The following is a 22,113-nucleotide window of genomic DNA, read 5'->3' as shown; positions in this document are numbered from 1 at the left end:
CGTGGGGTAGAAAAGCTTTCAAAGAATTGGCAAATTTGGGTGTTATCAATGGGACCTGGAAATGACCATGTTCATCTAATCGTTTCGTGTTGTTGCCATGATAACGATTTGGATTTGATTTAAAGCTTGAGTGTTATTCGGACAAAGGCTGCCGGAAGATTATAAATGATACGACCACTTCTGGGAAAAGAGCCAGTAAAAGTTTTCCATATGCACAATGAGGTTGTGCTTCATTTTAGCGATTTGCGTGCTCACTGGTTAGTAAAAGATAAGAACCAAAATATTTCAATATATATGCTGAAACTAAGTAATTTCAGTCAACGCCCTGCCCATCGATGATGACCTGAGGCGGGAAACTGGTGTAAATGGATGGTATGTACCACAATGGGATGGCAGTCTCAAGTGGATAGGAATGGCGGAAGCCGAAGCTCAAATGGCTTACTATGAGGATTTGGAAAAACATGAGAGCCAGAGTCGTTTATCGACAAACACGGTTAAATTCTATTTGTACACGCGTCAAAATCCAACCCAAGGACAATTGATCAAGGCCACCAAGGATTCAATTGATGCTTCCTACTTCAATCCCAATAATCCCACAAGGTGAGATAAAATCTTATTGCCATTTACAAAAAAATAAGCTAAAATGTTTAACTCTTGGCAGATTCACCATCCACGGTTGGAACTCCAACTATAAAGATGGTGTAAATACTGGAGTGGCTTCCGCCTGGTTCTCATATGGCGATTACAATATGATCGCCGTGGACTGGTCTCGAGGACGCTCCTTGGAATATGCCACGTCAGTTGCTGCAGTCAGTGGTGCTGGCAAAAAGATAGCTGACCTAATTGATTATCTTGTTAAAAATTATCAAATGTCATTGGACGAGCTTGAGGTAGTTGGATTCAGTTTGGGAGCCCATGTAGCAGGTTACACGGCCAAGCAAGTGACCACCGGTCAAGTGCGCAAGGTAGTGGGTCTAGATCCGGCCAGTCCACTTATTAGTTACAGTAAGCCAGCCAAGCGTCTGTCCAGCGACGATGCCTTTTATGTCGAAACCATCCAAACCAATGGTGGCACATTGGGATTCACCAATCCCATCGGCAAGGCGTCTTTTTATCCCAATGGCGGCAAATCGCAGCCTGGCTGCGGAATAGATATAACAGGTAGCTGTTCCCACACTCGCGCAGTAACATATTATATTGAGTGCTTATTAAACGACAATTACGCTTCCGTAAAATGCCCAACACATACGGATGCCAATAAGAAGAATTGCGGAAGCACCTACAGTTCCGTACGTATGGGCTCATTAGCGAATGAGGTTTCAGCCGAAGGTCCCTACTACGTTCCTTTGAATAGTGTATCCCCCTATGGCATGGGCGAAGAGATTTCCCCAACACCAGCCCCAACAACTACAACTGCACAAGAACCAGTGACTACTTTAAAGCCTGAAGTTCCCGAAGAAACAACCGCTGCTCCGGAAGAAAACGAAACATCGAAGGCTCCGGAAGAGAATGAAACATCTGCTGCCCCTGAAGTTCCCGAAGAAACAACCGCTGCTCCGGAAGAAAACGAAACATCGAAGGCTCCGGAAGAGAATGAAACATCTGCTGCCCCTGAAGTTCCCGAAGAAACAACCGCTGCTCCGGAAGAAAACGAAACATCGAAGGCTCCGGAAGAGAATGAAACATCTGCTGCCCCTGAAGTTCCCGAAGAAACAACCGCTGCTCCCGAGGACAACGAGACAACTGCTGCTCCGGAAGACAACGAGACAACCGCTGCTCCCGAGGACAACGAAACAACCGCTGCTCCTGAAGACAACGAGACCACCGATGCTCCCGAGGACAACGAGACAACCGCTGCTCCCGAGGACAACGAAACAACCGCTGCTCCGGAAGACAACGAAACAACAGCTGCTCCCGAGGACAACGAGACAACCGCTGCTCCCGAGGACAACGAAACAACCGCTGCTCCTGAAGACAACGAGACAACCGATGCTCCGGAAGACAACGAGACAACCGCTGCTCCCGAGGACAACGAAACAACCGCTGCTCCGGAAGACAACGAGACAACCGATGCTCCCGAGGACAACGAGACAACCGCTGCTCCTGAAGACAACGAGACAACCGATTCTTCCGAGGACAACGAGACAACCGCTGCTCCCGAGGACAACGAGACAACCGCTGCTCCCGAGGACAACGAAACAACCGCTGCTCCTGAAGACAACGAGACAACCGATGCTCCGGAAGACAACGAGACAACCGCTGCTCCCGAGGACAACGAAACAACCGCTGCTCCGGAAGACAACGAAACAACCGCTGCTCCCGAGGACAACGAGACAACCGCTGCTCCCGAGGACAACGAAACAACCGCTGCTCCTGAAGACAACGAGACAACCGATGCTCCGGAAGACAACGAGACAACCGCTGCTCCCGAGGACAACGAAACAACCGCTGCTCCGGAAGACAACGAGACAACCGATGCTCCCGAGGACAACGAGACAACCGCTGCTCCTGAAGACAACGAGACAACCGATTCTTCCGAGGACAACGAGACAACCGCTGCTCCCGAGGACAACGAGACAACCGCTGCTCCCGAGGACAACGAAACAACCGCTGCTCCTGAAGACAACGAGACAACCGATGCTCCGGAAGACAACGAGACAACCGCTGCTCCGGAAGACAACGAAACAACAGCTGCTCCCGAGGACAACGAAACATCAGAAGATCCTGAAGACAATAAAACTACCTCCGCTCCGGAAGAGATCGAAACAACAAGTACCACCGAAGATGGAGGTTGGGGGACACCCATAACTGTCCCGCCCCATGACGATGACGATAAAAAGGGGCAGTCGAAGAACATTTACATCCTTAACTTAATCTTCATGAATGTTAACGTGAATGGAGTTTCCAAGCTTGTGAATGGCAATTAAGCCGTACAGGCATGGCTTGCATAGCAGGGACTAGCTGGCGCCTTTGAAAATTTGCAATAAAGCTGAACTAATATTGAATTTCCCTTGTATTCAAGAGTTTAATTAAACAGAGCCTTTGATTTAAGCACACTACAAAGGACGACACGCCCATTCTTTGTTACAAAAGGTATCCTTTATCCTGTATCCAAGGGGTTGTTATTAAGCTTTGGCATTCTGTCTGAGTCACTCGCTGATAGACAACTTCTTACAAATCAGGTGAAAGCTCTGATAAACATCTGGTAAAGACGAAAATAGTTTTTTTTTCATGTGGGATTTAAGTGTCGTGAAACCAACAGATAGGCAATGTTCACTATTTGATAAGAAAAGTCTACAAAGCGCAAAGAATTTTTTTTCATTATCATATTAATTTATGTTTTGGTCAGCTACTTAGATTTCTTATCTTGTCCCAGCTGTTCCGATTAGCCAACAATCAAAACTTTTGGCAAAAGTTGCAATCAGCACATGAGTCCCAATCAATTAACCGCTTAAAGAGAAAGCAATTCGAATGAAAAGTGCCTACAGATTAAGTATGAATGGCAAAAACGAAATAAATACAAAATGAATGTGTATAAATAAAATATAAGCAAACGAAATTCGAGATTGAATTTCATATTGGTAAGTACATGTTATGATGTGCATACCACAACTTTTTTGTTTGATTACTGAAGTTGCCAATTTCATCATACGAAATTACTTTAATATTAGATTTATATTATTTAACGATATAGGCAGATACTTGAGAAATTGAAATGTAAAATCAATTAAATTTCTTAAATCCATCTACTTGAATTTCTTCAATGACGAAGTAGAACAAATGCCATTCTCATCGATAACACAGCTGTCCAAGTTGGCATTGAAGTAACTGCCACTTGGGCACTTAATTTGAACGAACTTTCCCCCAATGCACTCGTAATATTGTGCACAGTCATCGGGATTCTCTGTCAATGAACTTTCAGTGCAAGTGCCATCACAATTGCCCTGAACATCAACCACACAAGTCTTGATGGTCGAATTGAAGTAGCTGCCATTGGCACACTGCAATTTAACATAATCTCCTTTGATGCACTGAAAATAGCCTTTACAATCTTCGGGATCTGCTTTAAGATCATCTTTTTGACAAGTTATTACATTCGTAACCGCGCAAACTCTATGAACGGAATCAAAGTAAGTTTCTTCGGGACAAATTTGTGGATGATTTCTTCCCTCAATTGAATGGGCTTCATCTTCACCCTCTCTACCTGTGCTGCCTGATTCATCAATCCATTCCAAAGCTTGCAACGGACAGAAAAGCAGACATATGTGAACAACTGATGAATGTATTATAAGGGATATGAATAAGATTATTTATCCTTCCTTTTAGTGTCGCTCACCATTCCGCCACATTTTGTTACTCTTGAAATTTGTTTTGTATAACTAAAATGGACAGCACTAGAGTTTTACATTATATATGACAAAGTAATTAAACTAATTAATATAGTATCGCGTATTTCTGACGTAATTATCAATCTTATCTGGCACTTAAGTAAAGGAAACAAAAACATATGTACGCAAAAAGAAACTCATTCGTTTATCTTTGCGTATACTTGATATTTGCCATCTTGGTAACTAAACTAACAACAGAATTTGTGAGAGAAAGAGAAAAATCAATTAACCAGGAAATTGTTCAAAATCCAAATGGTCATGCTCAAACAAATTTCAAAGCTGACCATCAGAGTAGAACACTTTTTGGCACGTAACTGGCAAAAATGTACAACAGAAGGGTCTCGATTCAACCAGAAATTCAATTCGGTGGCCTGAATAATTTTCTCTCCCCATTTTCTTTGTGCACTTGGCAACAACTAGGAACTGAAATCGTGTGAAATGACATAAATTTGTGTCCAGTGATTTGCATATTTCTTTCACTTGCCATTTCTCTTTACCTTTTTGCGCTTCAAGTTTTCCTTCCATATGCTCGCAGCAAAAGTTGAGCAAACAATGGAACATAGCACTAAAAAATTAACATAGCAAAAGGTGCCTTGGGGGATTTTTCTTGCCTGTTGCCTGCTGCCTGATGAAAAGGGTTTTGAAGCGGCTCAGGAAAAGTGAATGTTGCACTCCGAAGGCGGACAGGTTGCCATCTGTCAGTAGCCTTTAGGCTCATTATTTACTTTACCAGAGAAAGGCAGCACGTGTTAAAGCCTTTAATCCTTGGGTCCAGGACCTGTCTCGTCATCTTACATTTGGCTATGTTAATTTATCAAAAAAAATTCACACACACACACACACACACTTATCTCTGTTGGGCGATTTCATGTGTAATATTTTTGTTTTAACACATTTTAGTGGGGCCTTTGTGTGAAAACCTTTTTCATATGTTACATATAAATAGTTCATTTTTTTTTTTTTGTTATTCTCGAATTCGAAATATTCGTTGCTTGGTGTAGACTGAGGCTCAAGGCTGAGAGGGCATGTCAAAATCATTGCCAACTGGCTCGGCACATTGACATCGACAGCATCGACATTGACAGCAATAAATATTCCGTTTGTGTTAATGTTCAAAGAGAAAATGTTTCCTTTTTTTTCCTTTTTATTATTTTCGTCTCTGTTTTTTGTGGTTTTTTACGTTTTTTTTTTTTTTTGCTTTGTGTAGGAATTTTTGGAAAGCTATTCCCTTGTTTGGTATTGAGTTTCCGTTTCCCAAATGGTCCAAGGGTACATACGTTTGTTTGCCTCTTTTCTACTGGTTAGTTAATGACCATCCCTCTAGACTGCTAGCGGTCCGAGTTACCAAGTCGGTCTCGCCTGCTGTTACCAAGGGTAAAAGAATGGCAAAGGGAATGTGAATGGGAATGGGAATGGGTAACAAGTGTGTCAACTAACAAGTGGCAATGGGAATTGTACCTTTCCCTTCAATTTTCCAACTGTCAAAAGGTGCGCCAGCAGTAACTATTTGGCCAATAAACGACATTTTAGTTGAGTGAAAATGAAACGACATTACCAGATCCATTGGACACACCGGGGAATTGCTTTAAAATCTTTGCCTTAACTGCCATTTAAGTTGGACCTTTCTCGCCTATCTTGCCTGACTTGCGTTTCATAATGAAGGCATACAACTTTCATTTAATGCCTATTTAACAGCTGAAATATTTCACAAAGCAACCCAAAGCACAAGCAGAGACGAAAGCAAACCAAACCCATATGAACATTACTTACACATGCGTTAAGCATCGCTGGATACCAATAGAGACTAATAGAAACAGCAGCAGGATTAAAGAAAGAAAAACTAATATTTAGGGTCGAACCTGCTTTGCCAGCTGAGCCAAATAAAATTCGCATCAAATGCCAAATATAGTTGAATTAATTTTTGATTACATTTTATTATTATCCTGCCCCATGTCTTGGCCGTTTTATACAGAGTTTTGTAACAAAGAATTTTGGGTGGATAACTAAGAGGTGCTCCAACCACACGAATCGCCCAAAGCCAACTTGGCTTTCAACAACGACCGTACACGTAGTACATGAATCTCAATGCACAAATTTCCATTAGAAATATGTAAAACATTTTTTTCATTTTTGCTGTAATGGATATGCAAGACACGTCAAAGAGAAACAACGAAAGAACTTGGCCAACGGCAAACGCGATCTAATAAGTACAATATTTTTAAATAAATTGCCAAGTAAGACTGCAAGTTTTACTTCCCCATACAAACATACATATGAGTGTATATATTTTGGGAAATAAACATTCATCATTGACAAAATGTATGGCATTATAAAATTTCACTCAAAATAATATTTATTTCCACATACACAACATTTAAGTCGGATTTGAAGTCAACGTAGCATGCCATTTTCCTTTATTAACATTTGACAAATGTTAATGTTATTTCAAAGAGATTGTGACTTTTGGGCTTCACTGGCTGTTGTTCTAGCAAATGCAAAAGTTTTTCATTAAAGGTTGATACAAAGCAGACCAAAAGAAAGAAAAGAAAATTGAAAAAAAAAAAAAATTTTTATAATTGTTTCATTACTCATACGCCACATTGGCCAGACTTTTGTTTTGCAGTTTCTAAGGCATCTTTCAAATTGGTTTGTTTCACTTCAAAAGTCACAGTTTTGCTTGACGTTTCTTGAATGCTTTCACCAAATCTGAACTTGAACTTTAAATTCTATGCATAGAAATTTTTCTAATTAAAACATACATGGTTGTCATAAGTTGTGGTCAAAAAAAGTAAAAAAAAAATTGCCTAATGCGACTGCCAGATACTTGTTAGTTGGTAACAACTACTTAAGTATATGCTTGAATATTACACCAAAATGAGCACTCAAAAAGGCTTAAGGCAAGAATTAACACTTAAGAATTTAATACTATTCGAGTAAACAATTTAGTGAACTCTTGTTACTATATCACTGTAAAAGTGAAAAGTTAGCCCTAAAAACTCTCACATTTGCATCAGAAACAGATATTGTTCAGAGGTTTTTACAGAGCCAAAAGTTCCACAAGTAAACCCAGTTGGAAAGTCACATTTTTACAATTTGAATATATTCTCTCTCTTTTTTCTCTCTTTCTGTCCCTTGTTTGCTAATAACCAGTATAACAAGTCCTGCTAACAGATATGAAACATTAAATGACAAGAAAAAAACTTTGCTTTTTGTGCGAGAAACAAACAAAAACCACAAGAAGCGCAAAGCAAACTTTTTTCCAAAAGAATTTTTAATATAGTCAGTGAGTCAGTCGCTGGGCAAACTTTTCGACTGCTCAACTTCAAGATATCGCTTGCAGTTGTGCATCAATCTCGAATGGATCTGCCAGGACTATACCAAGCATTGCAGATTGTTTTTGAGATTAGTTACTTTTGCTGCCAAACTGCTCAAGGAGCACACAAGAGATTTAAATTTATAGAGAAAATTACGTACAATATATAAACATGAGTTTAGCTAAAAGTCAAGCAAATGAAATTTTATAAACACCATAGCAACTTTTCACCCAATTTTTCTTTATTTTTTTTTGATATACTCTCTAACAAGCAAAGAATATATATGTATTTATGTGAGTAGTCCAAATAAGTTTATGTATTTGCACTATAAATTATGTATTTTATTTATTTTATGAAATTCTATCTTTACTTATATTTGATTTAATTCCTGTTACATTTACTTTGACAAAGTTTAGAACTATTCATTTTAAATATGATTTAAAATTGTATTTTATTTAAATTAATTTGCTAGTCACAAAGAAAGTTTTGCAAATGTGTAGTTCAAAGTTAGTCGGTCCATCTAGTAGTTGTTTTAAATATCTCAAAGTCAAAGTCCGCCTGTACCTGGTGTGTTTGGTATTTTGAGTTTTTGTGTGATGTGTTTTTGTATATAAGCAAATTCAATTTGTTGCTGTCATATCGTTGGTCTTGTTATCTTCCAAGTTCCCATTTGTTGTTGCCAGCAATCTAAGTGCTTTGAAGAGCAAAAGAAATTGAAGTGTGGCACAAAAGGCACAAAGGAAACCAAACCAAACAAAAAAGAAAAATACCAAAAAGCTATGATGAAGTTTATATACACTTTATCTGTATCTTAAATATGTTTGTAATTCTTATGAAAACTGTTGTTTTGCGGATGTTTTTCTATGGGTTATGTATGACAACTAAAACTAACAGCTAGTTCAAAGGATGTTTGATCGAGAAACCCTCAAATACTCAGCCTACTTAAGGCATTAAAAAGAAACAAAGATAAATAGAAGCACTTAGTCTGTTGGTCAGATAGACATGAGTATATCAACTCTACTCTAAGGATGATCTAGAATAAACATCTCCTTTTTTGAGTTACAAACACTGGACCAATTTTATAGATACTAACCTCTGCAAGGGTATAAAAAAACATAACAGAAACATGAAAAAGAAAAATATCCAAAAAAGCTGCTTATAATCTATATGCGTGTGCGAAAAAAAAAATAAGCAGAAAAATACAATACAAAAGTTGTTTTCCATTCAATTTTGTTTAGTTGCCCGTTTCGACATGTCTAAATAAAACTTTGGATATATGTTTATTGCCACCAAAGTCCCTCAAACTCTGTAAATTAACACTAAGCCAAGACGACCAGGACAAATATTGCCTACGTAGAGGTGCCAATCCAATGACCCATAAATTCTTATTTGATAGAAGTGAAAGTAAGGAATTTTAATGTGTGCGTTGAAATATTTGTGAAAACGTATACAGTATACATATATTTACGTTGCGATAACCAATATTGAAAATAACATTAAAGTACTAAGCATTAGAATGAGCTGCTAAATAAATTTATGCACCAATAAAAACCATGCTGATTAGACGATGAAAATATATATAAAATCTGAATAGTGAATGGCTAAAACACATATACATACAATTAAACCATAAATATATTTCAATGTTTCGCATATTTTTTGTTTTTTTTTTTTTGCAGAAATGAAGAGAAAATTGTATATTTTAAATTTAATTTGCATATAAATAGAAAATGTTCTTATACTATTTCAATTATATGAAAGGCACATTCATTTTAGTAAGTATATACCAAAATGAAACTCCAAGAAGGGGCAAAGTTTATACTTGGAGTAAGTCGCTCTCCTTGGTTACCTAATAAGTCATAAATTATTTGAGGCATCTGAATTTAAGTTTTGTAAAAAGCCATAAAACTGTAGTTTTAAATCCCAACTAAATTAATGGAGTCTAAGTGTAAGAAATGAGCCTTCAGATGAGATAACTTTGAATATGGTTTTTGCTAGAACTGGCCTGAAATTATTTGCCCAATCAAATTCACTAGACAGACTAGACTAGTTAGTAGCCACCAGTTAGTAGTCTTTCTTGGCCAATGATTAATGAACCACAACACGACATGATGAGAACGCAGCTATTTCTATATAATATTATTGATGAAGTGCTACTTTCTTTGCTTATTGATTTTGGCAGCATGACTGACTTGTTCATATGTAAATGACACGATTGCCTTTTCCTAACTAAATAAAATAAAAATACATCAGAAAAGACAAAAAAAAAACAACATTAGGAAAATATACATAAACACCGCAGCATCTGAGATACATTTATGCCAAAACAAACACAAATAAAAGATGCAAAACGGCGTCAGGCAAACAAGCAAGAAAAAAGCCGTAAATTTTCATCATAGAGATGGGCATCGTCTTTGGCACGCATTGACATTAAAACGACAAAGTGTCGTTCGGTGGCACAGACATAACCCAGACCACTTAAATAAGATGCCAGCCAATTAAAGCTGAAAACGCAAAAGTCGTTGCCTTAAGGCTGGTCTTTGGATTATAAAAAAAAAAGAAAACATACACACAAAGAAGAGCTAAGACTTGGCAAGCAAAAAAAAAAAAGAGACTACGAAAATTTGCTTTCAACGCTCGTATAAATTTTGATCATAAAATGGTTTGAGCCGATTTTTCAATTGGCAAACTGAATTCAGAAAATCCCGGAAATTGCCAGCAACGAAGTTTGTAAAGACTTAAATTTTCCTAAAATGCTAATATTAAAACTGTATCGCTAAAATAAATTTTAGAAACAAGGCCTTTATTGAAACCTTTAAAGGAATTTATTCTTTAAATTAAAAATTCTTTAAATTTTCAAATCTTCAAACTCTGTTTAATATTTATATACCAATACTTGTACTTTTCTTATTCCAAAACTTTGTTTCATTTGATAAATTGTATATCAAATTTAAACTTAAAAAGCAGATTATTTCATGAGCAGGACAAAAAAGAACAACAATATTCTATCATTATCAGAACTTGCTGGAATTTCAATACAATACGCACTACTTGAGCTCTGAAACTAGTTAGGAATTACAACAATTTCAAAATTTCGAAAAAATGATTGACATATGATTGTTATACAAAGCATCATAGTTTTATATCTTTAAATTGGCGAAAATACGTTTCAACTTAAAATATTCAATGCAAAGCAGTTGACTGGTAAAAATAAACTCCCTAAATTGAGACAGATGTAATTTAGGAGAAAAATTATGCCCCAAAACTTGCCGCACAAAATACACATATGTACAGTATTTGAGGGCCAAAGTAGACCCATGCCGGTATTCCGCTTTCATGTTTCATGGTACATAATTTATAATTAACTAGCTCCACCACCTGGCACTCCCACCTCACCTATACATACATACATACAACGTGTAACGCACACGTTTACGTTTCCTTTTTTATGCTGAATAAAGCTAAAGGCCCATCCATATCATTGAATATTTAGATATTGAGCTGACATTGCCCTTAAGCCATTTAGATTGAGACTTTCGGCATTTGGCCAAAGTTTCCTTTTGAAACAGCCAACAGACAACAATTGAGTATTGTATAGCACACTGATTGACACAAATATGTATATGTACATCCGGCTTTAAGGTTAATACTCAAGGATAATGCAAAAGTATACAGATACACTCATATATAAATATACACACAAAATGACAATCATTTGTGTTGCAGGTGAAGAGAATATCATTGAGAAATCAATGTGTCAAAAAAATACAAACAAATTGAAGTCTCTCGCTTTGGAATTTAAATTATTTGCAATTAAGTTATTTGTGTATTTTCCATTAGTCGTTAAAATTGTCTAACTAATTAAACAGAGGTAGAGCAATATATGCTGGTAAACTCGGTTCTAAATTCTAACAAATTCATTATTGTTTGTTGAGATTTCTTAGGAATTGAAATTAAGCAAGATGAAATGTCGAGTAACTTTTCATTGAACTAAATACTTGAATATTTAATACGAAAGTTTGGCTTTAAGTTGCAACCATTTTTTCAAGGATCTAGCTGACCTTTTGGTAGCTTGCAAACACTTCTTTTTCTTCTTACTTTTTCAAAGTACCTGACTCCCCCTTGTGTGGGAAGTATCTTTTGGATACAACAATACAATAATGATTTATAGTTCTTATTCTAACACGTAAAACAAATTTATTACATTATTGTGCAAATGATTTTATCATACAAAAATATTAGCCAAATATGATTTAGCTATTAAATATGTTAATAAATCTTCTTACACTTTGAACTTCTTTATTTTCACAATAGATAAAAATTGAATAACTTATTCGTATTGAAGTTTTTCTTAAGAAAACATGTGAGTTACTATAAATTATAAATTTCAAGTAATCATTTTATTATATAGACAAAATAAATTTATTAATTGATAACTTTAAGGCCATTTCTGGCACAAAAGGACAAAAGGATGTCAATCAAAATCAATCGCTGACAAGGGTAAGTTCAATCGAGTGATCTGGAATTATCGTGGGGAATCATCAGTAGATTGCCCAAATGTCACATTAAAATGCAATACACACACACACACAGACAAATAACTAACATGACAGCTGTCAATTGTTTTAATAATCTAAAACTTTTTGCTCTCTTTCTTTTTTTTCTTTTTTTTTTTTTTAGACAGTTAAGTGAATTTAAGCCTACATATAATAATGCCATATTTTGTGTAACAATCTCAGGTGAAACAGTAGCCAGAGAATGTGCGAAATTTTGCTAAATGCTAACCAAAGGAAACAACAATAACGATAAAAATTCCAAAAACAGAGGGCAAGCTAGTTAGCAAGTAAATAAGGGTGTGCGGGTGTGAGGGTGTTTATACGGGGTGTGGACTACTTACTTGCCCCCACTTTTGTTGTGTGTGTGTTTCTCCCTTGCAATATGGGGCGAAAACGAGCACTGGTCAGGTGGAAATGCCAACTCAACGCCAACTCTCTGGCGGCTAAATTAGTAACAAAGAATGTCAATGCCAAATGAAACAAGAACTGCAAATGATGTAGAACATTTTCACAGTTTACAACAATTTGTTGCTATTTTTTTGATTGTTGGTCACTTATTTCAACAGCTTATGAATTGTTTATTTGTTTAGTTATTAATTTTGTTTTTGTTTTTTTATTATGTTTCATTTATTGTTTATGGCTCGCGTGCACCTCACAATTCAAATGGCGTTTCTGCCGTTAGACCAAAATTGGCCCTCGCCGGCGCTAACAACTGACACTGAAAAGGAAAGGCGAGCCACTAACAGCAACTAGTTAAGTGAGCTCAACCAGTCAATCAGTCAGTCAGCCAGTCAGTCAGTCGCCCACACCAAGCAGTACCGACTCGCACGAACACAGAAAGCGAACTGAAATGACTACGACAATGGGGATATGGACGACCTACTGCAGATCAGCCGGCAGAAACGGATGAAACAAAGTTCTACTACACACGAAGATGTGGAATGGATTCCTGTTGGCATCATGTTGCCATGTTGCTGGACGCTTTGCGCAGTTGCGGGAAATATAATTTTTGGCGGGAAATGTTGTGTTTGCAACATGTTGCCGTATCTAAGTATTTATATGTATAAGTATTTACTCACTCACTTACCATAGATAGATATTATTGCCATAAAAATAAACATTTTTCAGCATTTTGGGCTGATAAATGTAAATACGGAAAGGCTTTATATATCGTATATAATAGCGAAATTTAACACAACGTAACGTAATTAAATGAGCTGTAAATTCGACAAGGTCAAGTGCAGCAGGGTCAGCATAAGCAGGTGGGCGGCATTTAACCAACATTAAATGGTCAAGACACAAACTAAAATAACGTGGGTACTATTAAAGTAAATTAATCGAATGTCCATAAAAATTATTACATCTTTTGATTTAACAAATACTCTGATTATCTCTTTAGTCATAGCGTTTAAAAGGATAGACGATTCCTTCTATAAATTCGATTATTTTGTTTTATTAACAATTTAGTAACAATTTTTTTACAAAAATGGATAAATCAACAATCAACAGATGAGTGTGTTTATATGTGAGTTGTGGTTTGTAAATGTGTGTGTTTGTGTTTCTGTGGTGTCTTTTTGCCCACCATTTAGACTAAATAGAAATTGGCTAATACATCTCCAACCCGTTAAGTTACTTCACTGTCTTGAGGAAGAAACGATTGGGTGGGCCATAATTGGCGGCAGGAACATGGGCAACCGTTGGAGCTGGAGCCGGAGCCGAGAGCTGACGCAACTGTTCGATCTGCTGTGGCTGCTGTTCCTCAACAATGATGGGTGCCATGGAAGGATCCTCGATGGTTAAAGCTGCAGGCACTGTGGAGGCAGGAGGCAAATACTGGTTGGCTGGAGCAGCTGCCAAAGTGGTTTGCACTTCTTCGCCAGTGTAAGCAGCAGCTGTGGGTGGACCATAGATGGCCGATGGTTGCTCTGGCTGGGGTTCGGGGGCTAGAGTTGTGGAGGGCAATGCCTCGTTGATTTCGGGCAGAGCAGCGTATTCCTCAGCATTTGGCTGATTACGAGGTTCCATATCGGAAGGTGGGGGACCGTAGACGGGGGCCTCCTCCTTCTTGGTCTTGTACTTGATAAAGTAAACCTCGGGCTTGGATGGTTTAGTGGGTGCTGGAGTGGGTATAACAATGTCCTGTTCCAACTCTGGTTTCTTGTGCAGCACATAGATGAGGGTCTTCTCCTCGTTCTGTGGTGGTGGTGGCACAACTGGAGGACGCAGAGCTGGAGCCGATGGCGCCTTGATGAACACAATCTTATAGTGCTTTTGCTTGGGTCCCTGCTGGTGATGCACACGTGGCTGGACAGCGTCTTCCTCCTCGAAATCCTTGGGCGGCACATGTACATAGATGTGTTTGTGCACCTTTGTCTCCATGGGGGCATTGTTATATCCACTGGCATGTTGTACACCCGACAGGCGATGGGCCATGTTGTAGCTATCATCGTAGGCATTTAGTGGCTCAGACGAAGGAGCCACGGGCTCAATCAACTCCTGGGGCATATGCTGCTGTTGTACAGGAGGCAGATATGTCATCTGTGGCTGTGGTTGGCCAAAGTTGGCAAACGACTGCTCTTGCGGCAGAGCCTGATAGATTTGTGGTGGGGCGGGATGAGCTAAGGGTAGAGAAGGGTTCCGTTTAAGAATGGGCATACACTCCGACTCCAAGTCTCGACGAACTCACCGTTCAGGGGCAGGGCCCGCTGGCTTTGCTGCTGGGGTAATCCGTGATAGGCATAAGGCGATGGCGGCTCCGGACGACCCGTGGCAGTGACCACGAGCGATGCCACGCAGACAACAAACAGCGAGGAAATTTTCATGGCAATGGCAAAAATGTTGTTTTAGTCTTAGTATCTCTGTTTCTAAATTTTTAGACTATTGATCACGTAATCCTTAAAGGGCTGCTGCTGCTGCTGTTGCTGCTGTTGCTTCGTTGATGGAGAAGCTTAAATCTCGACTGATACTGATTGCTATACAGCGTCCAGCATTTATATGATTCGCAGCCAAAGCCAATACCAAAGCACAGCAAAGTCAAAACCAAAAATTTCATTACAAAAGGTAGACGAAAATAAATGAATTTAATTGAAGTTTAAAAGAGAAGACATAAAAACGTTAACAGAGTCAAGAGTCAAAGATGCGACAAAAGAGATAGGCCGAGAGCGCCAGTTTGCTTAAAGAGAATCTGAGCAGAGAGTTTCTCTCTAAATTTTGGATTGAAAAGAAAATTGGAGTAAAATATATACCAAAAAAAAAAAATAAAATCAAATTCATTTATGGTTAAACAAATCAAATTGTTGTTTGCCGATTCCATGCAGAGAGTGGGGCCCAGGGTGGTCACCCATCTGCCTAGGGGTCGACGAAAGATGTAACACTCTTGTATCCGTGTTTCTCTCACAATCAGTCATCGGTCGACTGGCCAGACCAGAAAGTAACCTTCGCACAAGTACGCCAAGTGTTATTTTCACAATTGGAGCGTACTTAAAATGCTGTCTTTAAAAAATCGAAAGTGACCCACGATTACACACTTGGACTGTCCCATTGATGAAGTTCATTCATATGGACTCTTATCTTCTTTTCGAAATCCAAAAAAACCGAAATCAAGACCAACTTGTTTTTCAACCTCTAAAGATATTAGTACGCAATTTCATTCAATCTACCTCACAATTCAAGTACAAGTTCACAAGAAATTGGCTTACTTTAAAATAAGTTCTAGATTATGCAGTTTCTTTATAGAAGAAAGGGATATCGTATGAAAGGAACAGGAAATATTTCTGTAAATATGAAGATTTTATCAATGGTAAGAATTATTTTAATATTTTTCCAATTTTTTTAACCATTTTTCTTCTGACTAAAGCGTGTTTTTGTCTTCACAGAAGCATCGACTGATGTTAATTAAGAATCTAAATATATAAATCAATATTTTTATTTGATTTTTAAAGACTGGCATGTTTAAGGATTCCCTTAAACAAACAAAGACTTTTTAAATTGCTTTAAATCATAAAGAAACCATAATTTTTCTTCTGAATTGTTCATTGTTGATATACATTTGTCTGACTGCCTACTTTATTTTCCTTTTGACACAGTCCAAAAATAAATTGTTAATTATTATGATGACAAATAATAATATGGAAGGGTTAGTCCAAGGCCAGCCTACAATTTCCACAAAACTGTCAACTGGCAACACTTACAACACCTACACAAAACAACACAACACAAGACAAATCCAAAATAAAAACAAATCATAATGTTGCAGCAGCAATAACAATTACGAAACAAAATCGAAATAAAATCAAATTAAAATTTTTGATAATTATGTTCAAAGTGAGTGAGAAGCAGAGAAATAAAATAAAACAGAAAGAAAGACACAAAAAAAACAAACAGCAGCTACCCAAACAACAAATTGTTGGTTGTTGTTAATTGGATTTGGTGCACAGGGAGCACATGAAATACACGAAATGAAACATACTTGTCCACTTGTAGTCCACACAAATCATTAATCGTAATTGCAGCCGACACACAGAGAAATTGTCTGGATGGGACATGAGTACGTGAATATGAGGCTGGGCGTACATAATGGCAGGCAGTCGGCTTTACGTCATCGACAATCGATGGGATCTCCATTGGCCATTTACTGAAGAAGCCCCCAAAAAAAAACACCAAGAAAGCCGACAATCGAGTATTGGAGAAAGAGAGAGGGCAGAAGATGGACAATCGTTTAGAAAATGTCGATTGCGACATATGTATGTGTATGTATGTACATATATCTGGTCGATCAGAAATCAGGTCATTTATGCAGTAGCCAGACCCAAGCCAGTCTGTTGGCCCTTTTACTCTTTATCTCTTCTTCCTTCTCGTCTTAGCATTGATATTTTGGCCTTCGATCAATTGCATTGACATTGCCTAGCAGACAAATTTTTTCGTGGGGTTTTTGTTGGTATTTCCCCGCGCCATCAAGATGGAGGCAGCTTAAAAATAGATGAAACACTCAACTTGCCACTTGTTGCACTCAAGTGCCGCACGCACCGAAATCAATGCAAAAGTAAGTGACCAAGTGATGGTATGGCCACCACATTTACAGGTGGTTAAGGTTAGATGAGTTGAAGTCTCGCCATTGACTCGATTAGTTGGTCAATGGCATTTTCCATACACAGAGAGAGAGAGAGAGAACGAATGATATAGAGGGCCACTTTCTTTAAGACTCTTAAGACCGATTCTGTTTAAAATGAAATTAAAAACTAAAACAAATGCCCTTAACCCGCATGAAATGAAACAGACGATACCAAAAAAAATACATTTAATATTTGTTGACAAATCGTTCAGCTAAATAACTTAATGGCTTAGCCCAGAGGATAATGATGATGATTATGCTGATAACACTGCTGCCATCGATTATCTTGTTAATTAGCAAGCAAATTTAGTGGGAAAGGGGGAGGAGGTGGTGAACAGACAGGCGGCCACATTATTTCAAGGTCAATGCAAAAATGTTTTAGCGACCATCGCCATCATCGTAAATGTCTTGGTTTTTATGTAAGCCAAACCAACGACCTGTAGGAAGTAAGTAATTAAAATTGGAGCAACTCAAATGCTTTCGTTTTTGCTGTGTGGGTGAGCAGGTATTGAACGAAGATGGAGGTGGAGACGTCGGATGGTGGATGGAGAATGGAGACTGCTGCGGTGGTTGGTCTTGGCGTTTTCGCGTTACCCTGGCAACGTTTAATGAGGCTAATATATGGTGAAGCCTACAATTACTTTGCAGGTATTTTCCAGTGGTCATTAAAATGAAAGTAGCAAAAAGAGTTTGAGTTAAATTGGATTCGAAATTTGCTCTTGCCTTATTTACATATACAATTTACGACAAAAATTTAATATAGCTAATGAATAGTCAGAGATTTGCTCGAAATTTAACTCAAACTGATAAATCAACTCATGCATATTTAAAGTTAATTGCTTTTGTTTAGGTGTTCTATAACCACCCACTTTAGTGATTATTTGATTGGAGTGAATATTAATCAATAATTAATGTTATCTTTGATATTACTTTTGTTGGTTTGAAATAATATTGTTTCCACAAATTCTTTGAGCTGCTAATGATTTTAAACCTCTTTCTGCCTTTTAACAGAAATTGAAAGTAGAAAATTAAGACTTTGCTGGAAAAAAAACAGTTTTTGATAGTTGATTTAAATTCCACTTGACTAAATATTTGAATCATAAAATTAATCGTAGCAACAAAAACTTATAAAGATCATCCTGAATTTAAGAAGTCTTGTGGAAAAATTTAATAATATATAAAGTTGCGTTTTTTAGGCTTTCATTTGTCTTTGATACTTAAGCTGTATCTTTTTATAAGTCCTTTATAGCTAAAGGTAGTTGTTTTACCATGAGGCGAATATTTAAGCCACTAATCGATTAACACTTCATTTAATCCAAAGACAGTTATCGATACAATCTCCAATAAAATAATCAATTATTAAGTATCGTATGTATCAGTTTCTCATCTTTTACCACAAGGAACTTGAAATATAAGTTTTTAAAGCAATTAATTTAACTAACTATGTTTGTCTGAGCTCCACTCACAAACTAACAAATTCAGAACTAAGACAAGAATAGGCTAACAACATTTAAGAACATAAGATATCGGTTTTCAGAGTCCTCTGGGTATTGATATCAAAAAGCAGAGGAATTAAATTTTATCTTCATTTTCATTTGCATTTCCTATTTAGTTTTCATGGTATACCTAAAAAATCTCCTATTGTGCCATGAAAATCAAATAAAACATCAAAAGACCAATTCAGTTGGAATACAATTACCAAAAAGTGACTAAATATTGACATTGAATTATAATGCCTAATGACTCTCACAATATTAATGTGCATTCATAGTTGTGTATATGGCATATGAATACACACTCTTATTACAAGCCAAAGTCAAATGGCATAAAAATAAATAAACACGCACAAGAAACAATAATTTTTGTATCTGTTGTTATTTTTGGAGACGGAAAACAAAAACAAGTTCAATTGTTGGCTTCGAATGTCACTGGCAGGCGGTTGGACACAACGGAATGGTTGTAAAATAATAAAGAAAAAAAAAAAGGGCATCGGTAGTTATGGAAGGGTTAAAGGCAGTAGCCAAAACCCTGACAGCTGTCATCTAAGCCAGAGCTCCTAATGACAAAGGGAGCCAACGACTGGCTCACACACACACACACACACAGAGAGAGATACGACAACAAAATCGATTAGTTTCACTGACGCGCATCTCATGGATACTTTTCGTGTGTCTGTCCGTTTGTGTGTCATGTTTCATTGAATCAAGTGCCTAGTTAAATGCTATGCGCCGTAATTTGTATCTCACACTTTGTTTATTTATGCTGTCATCTCCTTTTGTTCGCTTAGTTTTGGCCAAATACAAAGACCACAATTTGTTAGCCATTTGCAGTCAATCGCATTGTGGCCACAATATAAATGAAATCAATGGGGGTAAAGACCAAACAATATAATAATGAAGTCTCAATACCCTTATTAAAACTAAAAATAAATAAAACTCATCGATTTAGAATACACAAATTACTTAACATACGAATCTAAATTGCGATTACTAAATGATAAAGATTAAAAAAAACTAAAATGAAATTTTGAATATTCCGAATTCTTTTTATGAAAAGAGTATAAGCAAAAATATAAATAAAAGTTTGTAGCAGTTTTTGCTTCGAATCTTTAGCTTATTTGTGGGACGTCATTTGTGTTTGCCTGCCTAACTGGCAATTAAAAATATATTTACTGGCACTTGGCCATATTGGAGCAGCAAGCAATGAACCCTTCACCATATACAATCCCACTCTAGCCACCAATTGAAGTTCGCACGTACTTGAAACGCATTCGAAGGACTTTGCGATTTTGATAGTTCAGTTTTTTTTTTATTTTTTTGGCAGTTTCTTGCCAACGTTGCGTATGAGTGGTAAGATGAAGTGGCGCCATCTACTTGTCCAAAACTAAATCAGCTTATCAGCTTCACCTAGAAATCTCTCCTTATCTTAACTTTACGAAACACATTTAATAGAAAAGAAAAAATATTAACAGTAAACACACACAAAAAGCTTTAACAAAGACAGTTAAATAAAAGGCAAAAGAAGCCAAACAAAGTAGCAAAAGAGATGATGAGTTTGAAATGGAAACAGACATTTAAATACCCTATAAAGGGCAGCGAAAAGTCTTGAAGACTAAATTAGCAAAGTTAAGTTTCTAGATTATAAATTATATAATAAAAACCTTCTTGAAAATAGACTTTTCCATATTTGATTCAGCGGAATTTTAACTGCTGCTTTTTTAAGATAAGTTTGCCTACCTTTTCTTACACTTCATAAAAAATGTATATACCCTTTGTGTCATATCGTACAGGGTATGCAAATGAAATGTAAAAACAAAAGTCAGCCGGTTATCAACTGCAAGTGATTGTAAGCATATGCGTTCAGTTGAGTTTACGTAGATCTCGAGACGAGGTGTTTTAAGGCAAATTGCTTATAATTTCATTAACACTTTGACTAAATATATTTACATTAATCTGTATAATTGGATATATTTACACTTCAACCAAATGCCAAATAAACGAGACAATAACGACGATAGTCAGGTATACAATTCAATGAAATCTCTGAGGAAACTCTCATTAATATTTTTACTCTTATATTTCAGCTGGTTTTGGTGCAACAAAACTTGCGATCTTTGCCTGAAGATATTATTAAGAAATATGCCGATTATGTTGAGCTATTGGATTTGAGTTGCAATTGCTTAAAAGATATATCCTGGCTAGCCGAATTCGAGCAATTGCAGCATTTGGTATTGGATAACAATCGCATGGATGAGGCGCAGCTGAGAACTCTAAAACAGCCACTGCCCCAGCTGGAGGTGCTGATGTTGAACAAAAATGAGGCAAGTATTAATCCAAAACCTATTCAATGGCAATTTTCTTATCATTTGCTCATTACAGTTCAGTGATCTGCCCACAACAATTCAGCTTATACGACGTCTCTTTCCAAATCTACAGTATTTGAGTCTACATGGCAATCCCATTTGCCCCGATGGCCTGGAATTGCAGCCATTTTCCAGCTATTTGCAATACGACTATGCATACTACAGGTAAAAGGTTTCTATTCTTAACTCGAGCGTCTGTTTAATGTTTCACGTGTGTGTACTTTTGCAGCAATTATATAGCACACTCTTTAAATAAGCTGAAATTTTTGGATCATGGTATCGTACAACGCACTTATCGCTATGAAAGCTTTCCCATCAAGCAATATATTCCAGCTGGCAGACAAACCATGAAAACATCGAGTTTTTGAAAGAAACTTCGATAAGAATGTCATTTTGATTCGATTTGAGTGATGCAAATATGTAATTTCACATGAACTATGAAGTTGCTTTATACAAATTGCTTTAAAACGATGAATTGTAGACGACTTTTTAACAATTCTGATATAAGGATGCCTATTTTATGATATGTACTTATAAAAAAGACTTTAAAATCTTATAATATTATTGTTATAATAGATTGAAATATATTTCTTTGCTTAATCCTTGGTAAATGAGTTGACTAAGTGGATCGGGCAACTAAACAAAGACGATCCTGATACAAATTCCAGGCTAGTGAATGCTTTTGTCTATGCCGAGAAAGATATTTATCATATCCTATATTTGATATTGTTAATATTAAACAATTCTAGTATATAAGAGGTTAGTTAGGGGCTGCTTTGTAGCTCCTTTAAAATTCCATTAAAAAGTCACACTATAAATCTTTATAATAAGCTTTATAAAAGTTTCGATTTCGAAAATCATTTTTGATAAAAGCTGTAGAGCT

General features: G+C 37.0%; 4 protein-coding genes across 6 annotated transcripts; 2 read left to right on the top strand and 2 right to left on the bottom strand.

Moving 5' to 3' along the window:
- Positions 1–123: 123 nt before the first annotated feature.
- LOC6647788 (flocculation protein FLO11) lies at positions 124–3,005 on the top strand. Of its 3 annotated transcripts, none has more exons than XM_023178441.2 (4): positions 124–257; positions 318–600; positions 662–1,919; positions 2,703–3,005. In XM_023178441.2, exons 1-4 carry the CDS (start codon positions 218–220, stop codon positions 2,925–2,927), a joined length of 1,806 nt encoding a protein of 601 aa, XP_023034209.1. In that variant the 5' UTR covers positions 124–217; the 3' UTR covers positions 2,928–3,005. The 3 variants fall into 3 exon arrangements, with proteins under 3 accessions (XP_023034209.1, XP_023034208.1, XP_002070426.1); XM_023178440.2 differs by having other exon boundaries at positions 172–257; positions 662–1,449; positions 1,534–3,005; XM_002070390.4 differs by having other exon boundaries at positions 177–257; positions 662–3,005.
- A 636-nt stretch (positions 3,006–3,641) lies between these two features.
- Positions 3,642–4,362, bottom strand: LOC111519147 (chitin-binding domain protein cbd-1-like). The gene is made up of 2 exons (XM_047013540.1): positions 4,337–4,362; positions 3,642–4,273 (listed from the first exon to the last, which is right to left on the bottom strand). Exons 1-2 carry the CDS (start codon positions 4,347–4,349, stop codon positions 3,747–3,749), a joined length of 540 nt encoding a protein of 179 aa, XP_046869496.1. The 5' UTR covers positions 4,350–4,362; the 3' UTR covers positions 3,642–3,746.
- Positions 4,363–13,698: 9,336 nt separating this feature from the next.
- LOC6647789 (proline-rich extensin-like protein EPR1) lies at positions 13,699–15,080 on the bottom strand. The gene is made up of 2 exons (XM_015177319.2): positions 14,945–15,080; positions 13,699–14,876 (listed from the first exon to the last, which is right to left on the bottom strand). Exons 1-2 carry the CDS (start codon positions 15,078–15,080, stop codon positions 13,888–13,890), a joined length of 1,125 nt encoding a protein of 374 aa, XP_015032805.1. The 3' UTR covers positions 13,699–13,887.
- A 5,634-nt stretch (positions 15,081–20,714) lies between these two features.
- On the top strand, positions 20,715–21,784 carry LOC6646976 (leucine-rich melanocyte differentiation-associated protein). The gene is made up of 4 exons (XM_002070392.4): positions 20,715–20,889; positions 20,952–21,188; positions 21,247–21,395; positions 21,460–21,784. The coding sequence occupies exons 1-4, from the start codon at positions 20,854–20,856 to the stop codon at positions 21,596–21,598; spliced, it is 561 nt and encodes a 186-aa protein (XP_002070428.2). The 5' UTR covers positions 20,715–20,853; the 3' UTR covers positions 21,599–21,784.
- The last annotated feature ends 329 nt before the right edge of the window (positions 21,785–22,113 follow it).

This window comes from Drosophila willistoni, chromosome 3R, assembly GCF_018902025.1.
Source record: "Drosophila willistoni isolate 14030-0811.24 chromosome 3R, UCI_dwil_1.1, whole genome shotgun sequence".
Classification (NCBI taxonomy): domain Eukaryota; kingdom Metazoa; phylum Arthropoda; class Insecta; order Diptera; family Drosophilidae; genus Drosophila; species Drosophila willistoni.
This window is presented reverse-complemented; position numbering and strand designations above follow the sequence as displayed.

What these genes read in the sequence shown, in the direction of transcription:
- LOC6647789 (XM_015177319.2), bottom strand. Translation starts at nt 15,080, where the DNA reads ATGAAAATTTCCTCGCTGTTTGTTGTCTGCGTGGCATCGCTCGTGGTC. An exon ending in GCGGGCCCTGCCCCTGAACG is followed by an intron (nt 14,877 to 14,944) that starts GTGAGTTCGTCG and finishes CTCTACCCTTAG; the next exon opens with CTCATCCCGCCCCACCACAA.
- LOC6647788 (XM_002070390.4), top strand. Translation starts at nt 218, where the DNA reads ATGAGGTTGTGCTTCATTTTAGCGATTTGCGTGCTCACTG. An exon ending in AGCGATTTGCGTGCTCACTG is followed by an intron (nt 258 to 317) that starts GTTAGTAAAAGA and finishes AAGTAATTTCAG; the next exon opens with TCAACGCCCTGCCCATCGAT. An exon ending in AATCCCAATAATCCCACAAG is followed by an intron (nt 601 to 661) that starts GTGAGATAAAAT and finishes AACTCTTGGCAG; the next exon opens with ATTCACCATCCACGGTTGGA.
- LOC6646976 (XM_002070392.4), top strand. Translation starts at nt 20,854, where the DNA reads ATGCCAAATAAACGAGACAATAACGACGATAGTCAG. An exon ending in ACAATAACGACGATAGTCAG is followed by an intron (nt 20,890 to 20,951) that starts GTATACAATTCA and finishes CTTATATTTCAG; the next exon opens with CTGGTTTTGGTGCAACAAAA. An exon ending in TGATGTTGAACAAAAATGAG is followed by an intron (nt 21,189 to 21,246) that starts GCAAGTATTAAT and finishes TGCTCATTACAG; the next exon opens with TTCAGTGATCTGCCCACAAC.